Source organism: Coregonus clupeaformis, chromosome 25 (assembly GCF_020615455.1).
Source record: "Coregonus clupeaformis isolate EN_2021a chromosome 25, ASM2061545v1, whole genome shotgun sequence".
NCBI classification, from domain to species: domain Eukaryota; kingdom Metazoa; phylum Chordata; class Actinopteri; order Salmoniformes; family Salmonidae; genus Coregonus; species Coregonus clupeaformis.
Window position 1 is genome coordinate 7,378,168 of NC_059216.1, and position 14,656 is coordinate 7,392,823.

Genomic DNA, 14,656 nt, shown 5'->3' on the forward strand with positions numbered 1-14,656 from the left:
TTTTTACTTGAACGGCTGAAGTCATGTCAGTATTTTGCATATCCAACGTGCATTCTCTGTCAATTCATCCAATAAATAGTATTATGGCTCTTCCTATGAATATGTATTTGTTCGATTCCACAACCTTTAATCCACATCTGATGTCCACGGATGACGTTGTAAAGTACATAAATATGTATCAACACACACACACACACACACAGTCAATAGTGAATCCATATTTAGTTCATTGATAAATGAGGGGGTCAGATTTCAGGACCTTTATTCATGTCTGTTCAGCGGTGGGGTCACACCATTTTTGGAGCCATGTTAGGGATCCACAATCAACATGAATGGATAGGGACGCGCTAGGCTAAGTCCAGAGAGCTCTCAGTAATCGATTTTATTTTCCAGTATCACTTCAGATGTTGTACCATGGGTTTGGACAGTCAGGTTGTCTCTTGCAATAATCATTATTTAACCATTATCCATTCTTTTTTTGTTGTTCAAAAGTTAAAAAATCTATTAAAATCACAGCAGAGAGTCATCGCTGATGCGAGGGAGCTCACAAATGGCATACAATACAACAGATCACAGTTTCGAAGGCTAGCACAGATTTAAAAAACAAACACATAGGTACCATTTATATAAGACACACACTGATTGTCTCTTAGAAACTACATTTTGATTCCTTATAAACACTTTTTCTTAAATAAAGTAGTCAATCCATGTCGCCTCGGGGGAGCGCAGTCCACACACCATCCTGGTCAAAGTGTTCCTCTGCCAATAGGTCGGCAAGTTGACAGAGGCTTAAATGAAGCCTGTCCATCCCAAACACTTAACCAAAAGATTGGCTCCTCTAGCAATGTTGTTCTTGGATAAGGGTTTGTTCGTGGCTGTGATAAGTTACTAAGAGTCCACTCCAAGTTTTTCCTTAAATTAACCAAAAAGTGCTGTACTGTAAGCATAGAGGCACACACTGACAGACAGATGAGATGGCTTCAACCTGTGAGGTTAATGAAAATAAAATATATTTGCCAGTGCTAAAATAAATTATAACTTCTCCTCTACTGGACGGGGCCAAACATCATGCCAACAACACGAGCCGCTACCGAGAGTCCCCCCCCGCCCCCCCTCTCTCACTTTCTCTCTCGAAGTTCCTTACCGACGACACGAATAATCAGTCTTTTACGCATATATCTTATTGAAGGATGGCAGGGCTATATGTTTGATTTATCATCATTATCTTCGTTTGAATAGTTTACATAGGCATATTGTTCTTTTCACAGCACTTGGAATTTCCACGATGAAGTCTGATCTTTATAATCCAAGCAATCGGCATTGAAGTTCAGCTTCCAGGATGCCGCTTGGTCCTTATAATCCAAGCAGTCCGCCGTGGAGTTGAAGCCTAGCCCCGAGGCTCCGTAGCCCTGAGTGGAGAGGGATGCAGGGGACTGGTTCAGATGGCTTGTGACGGCGTTGGTGCTCATAGGACTGAGTGTTGTTCCCGGGCCAGACAACTGGTGGTGCATGGGAGTAAGGTAAGAACCGCAGTCCATTCCGCCGAAGTATGACGTTGATCCGGCATAGCCTTGGCTGTATCCCGAGGCCTGTGTGTAGGTCATTGGGTAGGATCTTTGCATGCAGGAGGAGGATGTAGAAAGAGGGTCAGCCAGTGGAGAGATGGAGGCTGGACTCCAAATAGATACCGGTGCGGTGCTGGTTGAGATGGTCGGGACTGAAGTAGTACTTGAGGGCGGTGTGAACTGGCCACTCGCCCCGCTCTCAGAGCTCGCTTCTCTGGCTGGAGAACTCTTCTTTTTGGCTGGTCGCACCTTGTTCTGCCCGCCGTTTTGCTGCTGCTGTTGCTGCTGGCGGCACTTTGCCCTTCGGTTCTTAAACCAAACCTAAAATAAACAGAAAATAGAAAACACAATGAATCACCCAAACAGTTTAAAGAAAGCCCTCAGATCTATTATACCGTTTCCAAAATGTAACGTAAATAGGCTTTTACACATGAACCAAACATGAACCAGATCATTTTGAAAATGTGTGTTGTGTTGATCATAGACTTTGGAGATGTGTTATTATACTGATGTTGAAAAGCACTGGTCAACACGTGAAATAAAAGTAAAAGTAGTTTGAGTAGTAGTCTATTTCGTTTTTCAAAGCTTCTCTTTATGAATGCCATGCCAATTATTGTAAATGCCGTATGTCTCCTCTCGTTTGAGTTGCCACAAACAGCAGATATTTATTCTTCAGGGATAGGTAGATAGAGTATTTGTGCCTGTGTCAACACTCACCTGTACACGAGACTCTGGCAGATTGATTTTCAGTGCTACCTCCTCGCGCATGAATATATCAGGATAGCGAGTTTTGCCGAACAGTGCCTCTAAAACGTCAAGTTGGGCGCGTGTGAAAGTCGTCCTTTCTCGTCTCTGCTTGCGGGGCGTCGCTGTTGAAAAGAAACAGATGCACATAACTCAAAATGTTAATTCTACCCACATAAGATGATCAGAATATAAAGTAGGGATATTGAGACACAACTGGGAATGTATTCCCTTTTAAGTGTAACTTTTAACAACATTGTTTCACATGTATTTGCTATGCAGGGCTAAGACGAATTCAGGACCAATGAAACTTTACAAACATTTAGTGAAATATGAATTTTCAAGTCAGTACTACAGAATACAACATTTAGTTGATGTCTTCCCTCATTGCAGCGTTATGATTATGCATTAATAACAATAATCCCTTGGGGTTAAAATGCATGTTTTGTATATATCGGTAACCAGACGCATTAAATCCATGATGGCTTTACGTGATTTGACCCTAATTGGAAAATCTAATTAAATGAATAGTTGACATAAATTATTAAAGCATCCATGCACACGCATAAAAAGTACTGGAACTTACCTGGGTAGCCCACGGATGGATGCAGAAGGTCCATTCCGGAGGTCGTTAAGCTCAGACCATTGACTGTGTAAGGTGGTTGCTTGAGATACGACATCATGCTAATGTTGGACTGGGGGGTAAAGTTGGAGAAAATGTTGAAAATTGGATAAGGCCCGTAGATGTCCTTGGTTGTTTATTGGTTCTTTTTCTCGCTGTCTCGATTTTGCCGCTGAATGCCTATTCCAAAAATCATAAAAAGAGAAGAAATTGAGCAAAGCAAGTTGCATCCAGTTTAAATAGCATTTGATGGACTCAGCGCTGTGATTATTTGGCAATACACCCTATCCAACCGCAGTGTGCTCTTAAAACAGTCCCAGAGCCCCAGCTGTCCTCTTCAAGAAAGCGTGGCTCATCTTGACAAACGCCCCCCCACACAGGCCAAAAAAGCTACATCCCATAATTGCAACAAGTACTCTCAAAGAACAAAACACAGTCGCTCAAATGCACACACATTAGGACGCAGCAATGATCACCATTTACATAGAGCCCAGCTAATTGTCTCAAATATAAGGGAATTGATTGGGGGCCATTTGCCGAGACAAAGACACTGTAGGCCCGATAAATAAGACAGATAACAAAAAACCCTTTGGCGAAAAGTAGCTAACAATGCAGTCAACTTCTCGGGCCCATTTTGTACAGTCGCCATTTCACTAGCCCAAGCTTTTCACCCTGCCTCTTGGTTTTTAGTCCGCACCAGTAATCGCTGTAAATGTGAATAGGATGCCATTAAAATGTGAAAAAAGAAGGCTACTTCAGCTAACAACTTAAAACTAGTAGGGAACTCGACTGTGCCCAATAGGTTCTTCTCAATTTCCATCCTAATTAATTGCTTGCTGTAATTAGATTTCCAAGGTTGAATAACGTTCAGAAGGCAATCGAAATGTTTTAATAACGAGGCCTACGCTTAGGGGACTTGAGTTAACCAAACAGGCAACCAACCATCATTAGCAGTTATAGGCTAACTCCCTCCCCCTATCTCCCACTGTCAAAACGCCTCTTGACTCATTTAAGGTGTTAAAACCCATTAAAAAACCCTTAGCCTTGGGCTGGAGGAAACATCAGCCCTGCCAATCAAACTGTTATAAAGTAAACTATTTAGACAATGTAGATGATTCATGAAGGGCCTGGAGTATATAGGCCTAGTTCCTTTAATAGGCCTAAATAACGTAATGTATTGGTAAATTCATGCTTCATTAATTAATGCTTTATTGACATTGGTTATGAATCAATCAAAAAATAATATTACCCGCGGAAATATTCAGTTGTTGAACTGACTAATGACATAGCATAGGACTAACTTGAATGTATTTGTAGGCTATGCACTCCCTTCTGTCAGGTAGCCTATAGAGCATGGATATTTACATTTGAGTCATTTAGCAGACGCTCTTATCCAGAGCGACTTACAGTAGTGAGTGCATACATTTTCATACTTTTTTTCGTACTGGTCCCCCGCGGAAATCGAATCCACAACCCTGGCGTTGCAAGCGCCATGCTCTACCAACAGAGCTATACCGGACGAAAAAAACACACTTTCTCAATGACTTTACATATGTCTGATTTAAAATGAGGTTAACATATTTCCAGGAGTATCTTCATAAATATTGAACAATTCTATAATATTGGAATATTTCTTCCTGGAGAGTTGGTTTAAATTACATTTATGGTGACCCCCTCCCCAGTGTCTCTTGATTATTCGACCGGAGTTGCATTTTTTAATATCCATCCAACGGTTTTTTTTCCCTCCACTCAATCTGTCACGCTTAAAACAGACCTCGTCTACCAGTTGCACACCCGCTCAATAATTATTACCCTGTCCAATAATTGATTATGATAAATGTTTATGTTGATGAATTAATGAGATAATCCGGGTGGCACGCGCAGCCTAATTACAGGACGCTATCCTCAACTCTGCACTGCATTCAGTCATAATAATAATTTTGCAGGCTGAAGAAAATAAATGTTAACAAAAAGACACAGGTTCGTCTCTTTTATTTAATATCCATATGCCATGCGGAATCATAATAAAACAGTTCATAAGACGTTTTTCGTTGTAGTTACACATATTGATAGCCTAATGGAAACAAATCAATTTACAGGACTATGCTAAATAATAGCCTATAGGCTATATATATATTTTTAAACATTAGGCCTATAACTTGACTATTACATTTCCAGATAGTGTGGTTTTTAGGCTACTCAATCGATAGTAAAGTGTTAGAAAATATTCAATTTTAGAATGGGAATTGGACAATTTTATTTGTATGACTTTTTTTATGGACAAACACACCTGTCCCTGTATCAAAGAAAACTATTTTTTGAAGCAAATGTGGGCAATTTTACATAAACAAAAAAAAAAACAGCTCATATGCTAATAAAAAGTGCACAATTTCTGAGCTGTTAGGCTGTATTTGAGAGAATTGCCAGGAACCTCCCGCGTGCCCTGTCACGACTGGCCGTTCCGTGGAGGACCGAGAGGGGAGGGAGGTGTTGTACATGCGGAGAGAGGCTTCACTACACGCCTCCTCAATTATCGCCCTTTGTCTGCATATATTTTCACACCAACTGAGAACATTCACTGGAATGCATGCAGATTGAAGAAAGTAATCGAAAGTTTCGAAAAAACATTAGCTATTCAAATTTCTTCAAGACAATTTTATGCTGAAGACAAATTACGGCTGAAATGATTGACCTTAGTTGGATTTAATTAAATGTAGCTACAAACTAGCGCTGAGTTTAAAAACTACAGAATTCATTGTCACATTTAGGACAGAAATTGTGTCATAAAACTGTTTTCCAATGTCCTACAGTAGGCTTCAGGCTTACATTATAAGACTGTACGTCGCTTTGGATAAAAGAGTCTGCTAAATGGCATATTATTATTATTATTATTATTATTATATTAAATTGAAGGTCCATACACAATACACACCAGAGTGTTCAGTGGTCTAATGAGTTTTGTTTTATCAGTCGATTAACATGTGTCAGGAGGTTTCTCTCTTTCTCCAGGTTAAGCAAGGTGTTCATTGACCATTACTGTACAAACACAGTGACCTAATAGGGCCTAATACACTATTGAATTAATTGTATTGTTATATTGTTAATTGTATTTTATTGTTATATATTTTTGCTGTGTGATGCTGCCTGTATAGCGTATAGGCTAATAGGTAGCCTATACATCCTTTTGTTGTACAACAATTACGACTCCTATACATATAATGGTAGGCTATTATAATAGTCTAATAATATAATAATAATAATAATAATAATAATAATAATAATAATAATAATAATAATAATAATAAATAGCAACTTACTCTCGATTGTGGGCCGGAGTAGAAAGTTCTTTGTCCAGTCCTTTCCTTGAATAAAATAGCTCTCTCGAAATCCTGTAATGTAACCAATCAAAAGTAACTGTCGCTTTGGATATATTAGAATAAAAAGACCGACAAAACTTTAATCTTCAACACTTGCACCAATGGATAGTGCAAAAGCGTTTGTGATGGTAAAATACATGCAGTTATGATTTGTTAGTCTGTTCTGGGGAAGTTGCTGGAGTTGGATTTGTAGAGAGGGCTGGCCAATGAGAACGTCTGGAGGACTCGAAGCTGGTGTATGTCTCTCTGAGAAGCAAATGTCGCCAGCTACGCTTTGACGCAAACTCCTCAGCCAATGGCAGCGAAGGGGCGACTGACAACATTTCCATCCCTGAGCTGAGGGTAAATTAATAATAAAACCTCAAACTCACAGGGCTGGAAATCTTAGCAAATGGATAGGAGCAATTGTGTCCCTGCATCAAGACTCATTTGAGTGGTTAGTGGACGGAGCACATTTAACCATCATAATATACATGATTAGATTTTACGTCTGTTTTGCACATAGAAGTTAGAACTATATTTATATAAACTGTTCCCAATTATGGTAAATAGGAAACTACCCCCACGATTCATAAATGGTTCTAATCAGTGGGAAATGTAAAATAAATAAACACAGTATTTTAATCTCACGAATAATGACTTAGAACAAGAGGTTTAAACAACATGGAGCATTCTCCACAAATCCATGACAATTCTGGGGCCCGTGACAAAAACCGTACAGGCGAAAAGCAGGCGCTTCAAGTGGAGGCTAAAACACGGTCCTCTCACATTCCATTGCGTAGCAAGGGGGGATTTAGGGATACTTATTTCCTTAAAACTGTCCTCCCATCCACAGAGCTCCCAGTCTGCTCTGATCAAGTTGATATAACAAAATTCAGCCAGGATATAGGGAATACTATACGAGGCGGACTAACCAAAGATTTGGCCCTTATATATTATTACCAGATGTAATAATAATTCCTGGTGGTTTATTTACAAAAATAAGTTAATAGCTTTAAATATCAGCCATGTTAAGACATGGTGTCGTGTCTGGAACACATCGACAGAGAGAGAAGACCATCCATGCAGGAGTTTGGTGACATCCGACTTCTTTCAGTGGATGCATTTTTACTGCACCCTTGAATTGACTGGAGAACTCAGTCGGCCACATGCACTTCAGGAGAAAATCAACGCTAACTGTTTTTATCTCTCAAAGGTATGGTTATTTTAAATTAATGTAAATAATGAAAACGTCATTTTTCTGTTTCAAAGCTATTCAGAGGCCTACATTTTGAATGATCGTTTCACAAAAATGTATGATATGTGTAAATAGTAATAGGTTTAATAGCTTTATGGCATCCCTCTACAAAAAACAAATCACGTAAGTTTTTTCTATATTATTATTATTATTATTATTATTATTATTATTATTATTATTATTATTATTCACTTTTACAATTAGGCGTAAGTACTATAGTTGAATAGTTAATAGAACAGAAAGTCTAACTGATTTCCTTAATTGATATTGACTCAAGCCACAACTAATAGCCTACGTCACTTGAATGTTAAACCTGTATGCGCACCAAAACAATATGCCGAGGGTTTTGGCACGCCTTGGTAAATGTATCATCTTAAGGAGCTTTGAGGAACACCTACACACATACACACACGCAATCACTCACTCACTCACTCACTCACACACACACACACACACACACACACGCACGCGCACACGCACACGCACACGCACGCGCACACGCACGCGCACACGCACGCACACACACACACACACACACACATGGACACACCCGCTCACTTCAAACAGATTCGAATATTGATTTAGATTTGTAAACAGAGACAGACCGTGGGTTTTAGGAATCGTCAGTTGCCTCTCTAGCAGTCTTAAGAGTAGCCTAGGCTAAGTCAAAAGTGCAGTATTGAATCGTTAGACCTGTGTTTTTACGCGTTGAAAATCAAAAACATTTACTAATGTTAAAATCAATGTTATTTATTTTGACAGACTTTGATGAATGGAAATCGTCTTTTTTTTTTCTCTACCAAACTTCTGTTCCGGACTCATCATGTTTGCATCTCGACTGGACCAAAGTTTTCCAACATGTGATCTAATTTATGACCGGGGTTTCTTCAGTCTACAGCCGTTCTCTGTCTGAGGGATGGATGGGGGCATGGCAAGTTGTCAGGTATCTGTTAATACTGTATCTGTATTTTCTCTTCATTTTCTTAATTTGTGTTTTTGAAGCAAATTAGCCAATTCCATGTGTTAACCTTAGTGATTTGACTGTCCCGGTGTGCTTTTGGGTATAGTAATAAAAAACAAATATATATAGGCAATTTGTTTATAAGTATAACCATTATGAAAGTAAGCTTTCAAAGTGGTCCCTCTTTTTCTCATGCCTCTCCTTAAATTCAAAGGCTCTATCCGAAGCAAGTTTCATTATTAGGCCATGTCAGAGGTCATGTAAAAACAAACTACATTTGTTATTTTTTTCTTATGTTGTATTGTCATAAAACATAGCCTTTAAATTAAGCAAATTAAAAGCTACGAAGGCCCTGCAATGTGCTAATTTTAGGCTATTGAAATCTATACTCATTTGGAGGCCTACTTTTCTATATGCCATTTCGTTTTTTAGGCTGCCTTTATAATTATTAACTCACGTATACTAAAATAATAGCCTGATCATACATGTGGCACGAGCAGCCATAGCTATCGAATAACGCACAGAGGTTGTTTAGCTACATTAATAGCCTAATACATTACAGTGTTGTGTGGGAAATCATTGTGTCTGATATCGTTATCTGTTGCATCTCGCTTGCTCCTCTCCGTTTAAATTGCTAAATTATTTATTAAATTCAAACACCAGCCCTCCTCGGGGACTTTCTATCTTAAAAGGAGGACGACGTTTAAAGGGAAAACGAGTTAACGCCTCTGGCAATCAGCGCTCCCACTGGCTCCCGGCTAATTGACGAGGACGACGTCTTTTATCTGTGCCTCTGGTAAGTGAACCCGGGGGTTAAGAGTTGCTCGATTCAAATCCCAAATTCATCCCAAATTGGATGTATGAATCAAACTCTACCTATACATATTCTTCTTCCTCTTTTCATCTATTCGCACTATGACTTACCACTTTACACTTTAACCTCAATGTTTTTTAAACCAATTATTTAATCCCCGTTGCCTTCTCCCGTTCATGTGAATTTATCCCATTTATCACCACCATGATGCAATTATAAAATATATACATTTACACCGTTTTATATTTACACAAATTTAACAAAAATAAATATTATACATTTTCAGATGTGCACTCTCTCGCTCCATCTCTCTCTCCCTCTCTCTCTTTCTCCCTCTCTCACATGCACACTCCTACACACGTCTCTTTTTTAGACTAGAATAGAACAAACAAATACATACATACATACATACTGTACATACATAAACATACATACATACATACATACACAAGTAGGCTAGGCTACATAAAGCTAGCTCCTCTTCATTGCTTGGTCGTGTCGAAGCATCACGTCCCTCCTCGTTTTAAAATCCCGCATGATGACTGATTCAGTGGAATGTAAGGGGAATTTATTCTGCGCCAAAACTTGAGTCAATCAAATCTGGTTCACCTCAAAACGGACATAATCTCAGGATCAAGAGAAGACGTTGATAGTTTACTATATTGTAGGATTAATATCTGAATTAACTGCATAGACGACCTTCAATCTTTTTGAAGGCCTTCTTTTTCTATGAAATAAAGAATAAACATAAGTAATTTATAATGAAAAAGAACGAATCAAATAAAACTCTTCTTCTGCAATCTCATTCATTCAACCAAGGATGATTTATTATTATTATTGAGATATAACTTAATTTAGGAGAACCTACTAAACCCTTTAGTTAGTTTTATAATGCTCAATCATTTGTTTATTCAAGGGACTGTTGTATAAATTGTATCTTAAATATGTTATGCTGGGTATAATAAAAAATATAACAATACATGTGTAGTATAAGAATAACAACAAAATGAAAATGTACTTGTACATGTAAATATAACTCATACAGAATGTTATTAGGCCCATAACCAAGTCACTGCTTGGAACAACTTTTTCTGGTAGTTTATACAGTGCACATTATATATGCAGCTGAGATTTTGAGATTGTCAAGCCATAATCATTTGTTATTGATCAGTAGTTGGTTTAAAAATGCCACGATGATTGGTACTGGTGCTATAATCCATGTTGAGTAGAAGTAAAATAAAATAAAATAAATAAATAATAATTGTAGTACACAAAGATGAAGGAAATGTGGAGAGCATATTTAATGTAGTTGTAGCATCCCTCTGGCTTTGTGAGGAGAGAGAGATGAGCAGAACAGAATTGTTTATCACAAGCTGTATTGGGATTAGTTCATCAGGTTTGATGGATATGCTAGTGTCCTGGTGAAGGTGTGTAAGTAACACATGGCTTCAATGGAAACCTTGTTTTATCTGCTATTCCCTCATGGCAAAGGGGCTAACCCTTTGCGTAATGTAACATGTAACACTGACCTTTTAGGTCATCAATACACATTCAAAGTATTCCCCTGGGATTAGGGGGTGGCAGGCATTTTCACTGTCATTTTCTCACAGTCTGATGGGATGAAGGCTGAAATTGTACACTCTCCTGCGTCATGTAGTGTGTTTGTTTTTATTTGATTCATGTTGTAAATTAAATCCATGGGTCTGTTTACCATTTGTATAAGGATTATACTGTATACTGAACCTGTAGAATCACACACCGTGTGTTGTTGAAGCACTCTGCTATCTGCTAACTGTTACTTACCATATTTAGTCAGGATCTGCTGTCTGGGGTTTAGATGTATTAGTTACAGAAAGATTGTCTTGCCTCTTGCCTGAGTGTGAACAGATGGGTAGTGATATGGTGAAAAACATGGCTAAAATGTTAGAGATGGAATAATCTAGACAAGCTCACTTTGCGGAATACTTGAAAGGATGCTCTTGAAAAGTTGTATCTGTTGTTTGTAGATCTTAATTCTCAGCTCAGTGTCAACTACACTCATCTAGAGCCTACTTGATTTCTAGGGCTGAATATGAAATAGAAAATGGAAGTAACCATAGTAACATAGTAACCACCAAGTGAATCAGCATTGGTGTTCTCACTCGCTTGCTGTATTACATTATCTTGTAAATCTGTTATCGTGTTATAAAATCCTCATAAAATGGTAGCACTGTAATAGTCATGACTCTATGGGTATTACTCTTATAGAGTCATTTTTTCCCCTCTGTACAACTGGATAGTGAGGAAGGGGAGTACGTGTGTCGGCTCAGTGTGTGCTGAGTTTGCTTCTGCTGTTAATATGGCAAGCCTATTAATCAGTGCTGTAATTGTTTGTCTTGTGTTTGCACAGGGCCTCTGCAACAAACACATGGATTCAATTAAATACACTCTCCTTCAGACCATCAATATGAGGGAGCAAAGCCCAGACCCATGGAAATCCAACAATGACAAATAATACAAGGAGAAAGATACCTCTCACCAGACTTATACTGAGTTTATGTTCATTAGCTTACTGTATGAGCAATGCCTCAAGTTTTGCTTTCGAATGTAACTTATGATTGTTAGGATTTTTTATTCATATCTACTTTATGTAATATCAATATGTATTGTTGATATATGTTGCTAAAATTATTAATTATATTCAATATATTTAAAATCATGTCCCTTGCATTCCAACTCAGTGTTTGTGGTTTTCACCAAACTGGGAGACTGTAATATTATGGCCGATTTATCCTCCAACCCCAGCAGTGTGAAAATAAAGATATCTATGTTGATGTAACTGTCAAGCAGCCTCTTCCTCCGCTCCCAGACATCCTGTGGACCTAGGCTTACATACAGTACATGTGCTCTCTCTCTCTCTCTCTCTCTCTCTCTCTCTCTCTCTCTCTCTCTCTCTCTCTCTCTCCGCTCTCTCTCTCGCTCTCTCTCTCGCTCTCTCTCTCTGAGGCTCTCTCTCATGGCCGCCCACCCAGTGCTGGGCTAGCTCACTCTCTCTCTGTGGGGGCTGAGGTGTCTCTGTCTGTGCCTGGCGTGGTAAAACCTGCCCTGCAGACTGGACCTCTCTCCATTACAGAGTTCAAAGGAGTAAGAACTAAATGTGGAAGATTTGTTCAGGCTTATTTGGTAACCCAGGATTTGAATTGGATTCCAGGAAGCATTCTTAACACATTTGAAAATGTTACATTGTGTGAAAAAAAGTGTGTAATCCCCATAATACATTTGAGAAATGGGCACAGCGCACTCGCACAACTGTGACTACTCATGATTCCTATCAAATGGTTTCTTGTCTTACCTCTCGGGAGTGAGGTGAGTGTTGGAGGGATTGGTGAGATCTCAGGCGTTGGAAGGGAGATCCAGTTAAGTGGTGGTTCTTCCATGTTAACCTCTCTCTCAGCGCTGTTTTGTTTCTCTGACCTGAGTATGAGATGGGGGTCAGCCACCATGCTCCCTGAGGTATTCTCTTAGGCCCCCCAACAGCAGTGGAGCATTTAAACCCCCAGCGGATTATACCTCCCTGGGAGGAAGGTGAGTAACACACACACACACACACACACACACACACACACACACACACACACACACACACACACACACACACACACACACACACACACATACACACATACACATACACACATACACACACACACACACACACACACACACACACACACACACACACACACACACACACACACACACACACACACACACACACACACACACACACACACACACACACACACACACAGTACTTTGTGTCCCAAATATAGTAACAGTTTTTAAGACAGTGAAATATTTCAGACTTGGTTTCCCATCAGAGTCATGGTCTCTACCCTGTTTGAATACATTGTCTGGTACTACTGTTAGAGGAGAATGAGAGAGTGAAGTGCTCTTATTTGAGTCAGTCAGTCGGTTTTTGTGCCTTGTCCAAACCCCACTTTGCTTTGACTGACACTTTGGCGATGCCCCCAGCTCCCTGCTTCGACTTCTCAAGCGTACCCCCTGTTAGCCCTGACGCTGCCAATTCCTCTCATGTCTTTAATATCTCTCTTTGGGCCCTCAGGTTTTGCCAGTCGAGGCTCCACCATGACAGTTGGACGTTGTTGCCGTCACATTTTGGAGACAATGCTGGGTGGGTGTTTGTGGCGTTCCCAGCCCCTGGCCTGGAGGGGATCTGAGATGGGATGGCTGGCCCGTCAGTCAGCCCCTCCCCTGTAATTAGGAGAGTAAACAGAGGCGGCCCGGCCTGGGAGTGAGGGAACTGGGGGGGGCAACCGGCTCATGTACTGATGCTACTTGAGCTGTCCAGGCCAGGGACAGACACTGCTAACAGAGAGATTCTCTTGAAGGCTCATCTCCCTCTCCCAATTTACCAAGTTCCAATAAAGTTGTACTGTAGCTCACGTTCTGTAAGATCTAGAAGAGACTGCTATTAGTTCAGTTGTCGTATCATCTTTATAGTGAATAAACAATTGACAACTGATGCCATAAATCTTGATATTTTGAAATGTTTGCTAAATTGAAGTATATGAACCACAAAGGGGTTTTGTGTTTTGTTTAGGAGGTTACAGATTATTTTATACAGACTCCTGGAGAGGACCACATGTTTTCTGGACAGCCCTATCTCTGAAGGCTATGCCGAGACTGTGAGTAGTATGTGTAGTATAATACTCTACTTCAATTTTAATTTGCTCTAGAACACAACAGTTAAGGATATGTACAGTACATGTTTATGTATGCAAGCGAGTGTTAATAAAGTGTTAATAATAAATCAATAAAATGTTACAATTTCATCATGTTGTCCTGTCCTATATGCCTGTTGTCCTATATACTGTACTTCTTATATGCCTGACCGAAATCAATGAAACTATTCCGCTGTTATGTATCTTCCTCTCCTCTCCTCTCCTCTTTTTCCTCTCTCCTCTCCTCTCCTCTCCTCTCCTCTCCCCTCTCCTCTCCCTCTCCTCTCCTCTCCTCTCCTCTCCTCTCCTCTCCTCTCCCTCCCTCTCTCCTTCCTCTCCTCTCCTCTCCTCTCCTCTCCTCTCCTCTCCTCTCCTCTCCCTCTCCCTCTCCTCCTCTCCTCTCCTCTCTCTCCTCCTCCCTCTCCTCTCCTCTCCTCTCCTCTCCTCTCCTCTCTCTCCTCTCCCTCTCCTTCTCCTGGTTGCCGAGGGGACTGGATAGTGACTAGTGGAATGCAGTGTGGGCTGGAGCTGCAGACTGGGACAGGCCCCGGGGGAGCGGAGTGCCATAGCAGCCATCGCCACTGCTCCGGCCAGGCAGGGAGGCTGGCTGTG

At 40.1% G+C, this 14,656-nt stretch overlaps 1 protein-coding gene and 1 long non-coding RNA gene across 3 annotated transcripts; one reads left to right on the forward strand and one right to left on the reverse strand.

Moving 5' to 3' along the window:
• Positions 1-209: 209 nt before the first annotated feature.
• LOC121539304 (homeobox protein OTX2) lies at positions 210-6,532 on the reverse strand. The gene is made up of 4 exons (XM_041847690.2): positions 6,249-6,532; positions 2,896-3,111; positions 2,283-2,434; positions 210-1,886 (listed from the first exon to the last, which is right to left on the reverse strand). The coding sequence occupies exons 2-4, from the start codon at positions 2,990-2,992 to the stop codon at positions 1,263-1,265; spliced, it is 873 nt and encodes a 290-aa protein (XP_041703624.1). The 5' UTR covers positions 2,993-3,111; positions 6,249-6,532; the 3' UTR covers positions 210-1,262.
• A 526-nt stretch (positions 6,533-7,058) lies between these two features.
• LOC121539303 lies at positions 7,059-12,133 on the forward strand. 2 transcript variants are annotated; one of them, XR_005995348.2, is made up of 3 exons: positions 7,059-7,503; positions 8,308-8,488; positions 11,710-12,133. It is a non-coding gene; the product is annotated as an uncharacterized LOC121539303 (long non-coding RNA). The 2 variants fall into 2 exon arrangements; XR_005995347.1 differs by lacking the exon at positions 7,059-7,503 and having other exon boundaries at positions 8,101-8,488.
• Positions 12,134-14,656: the final 2,523 nt, after the last annotated feature.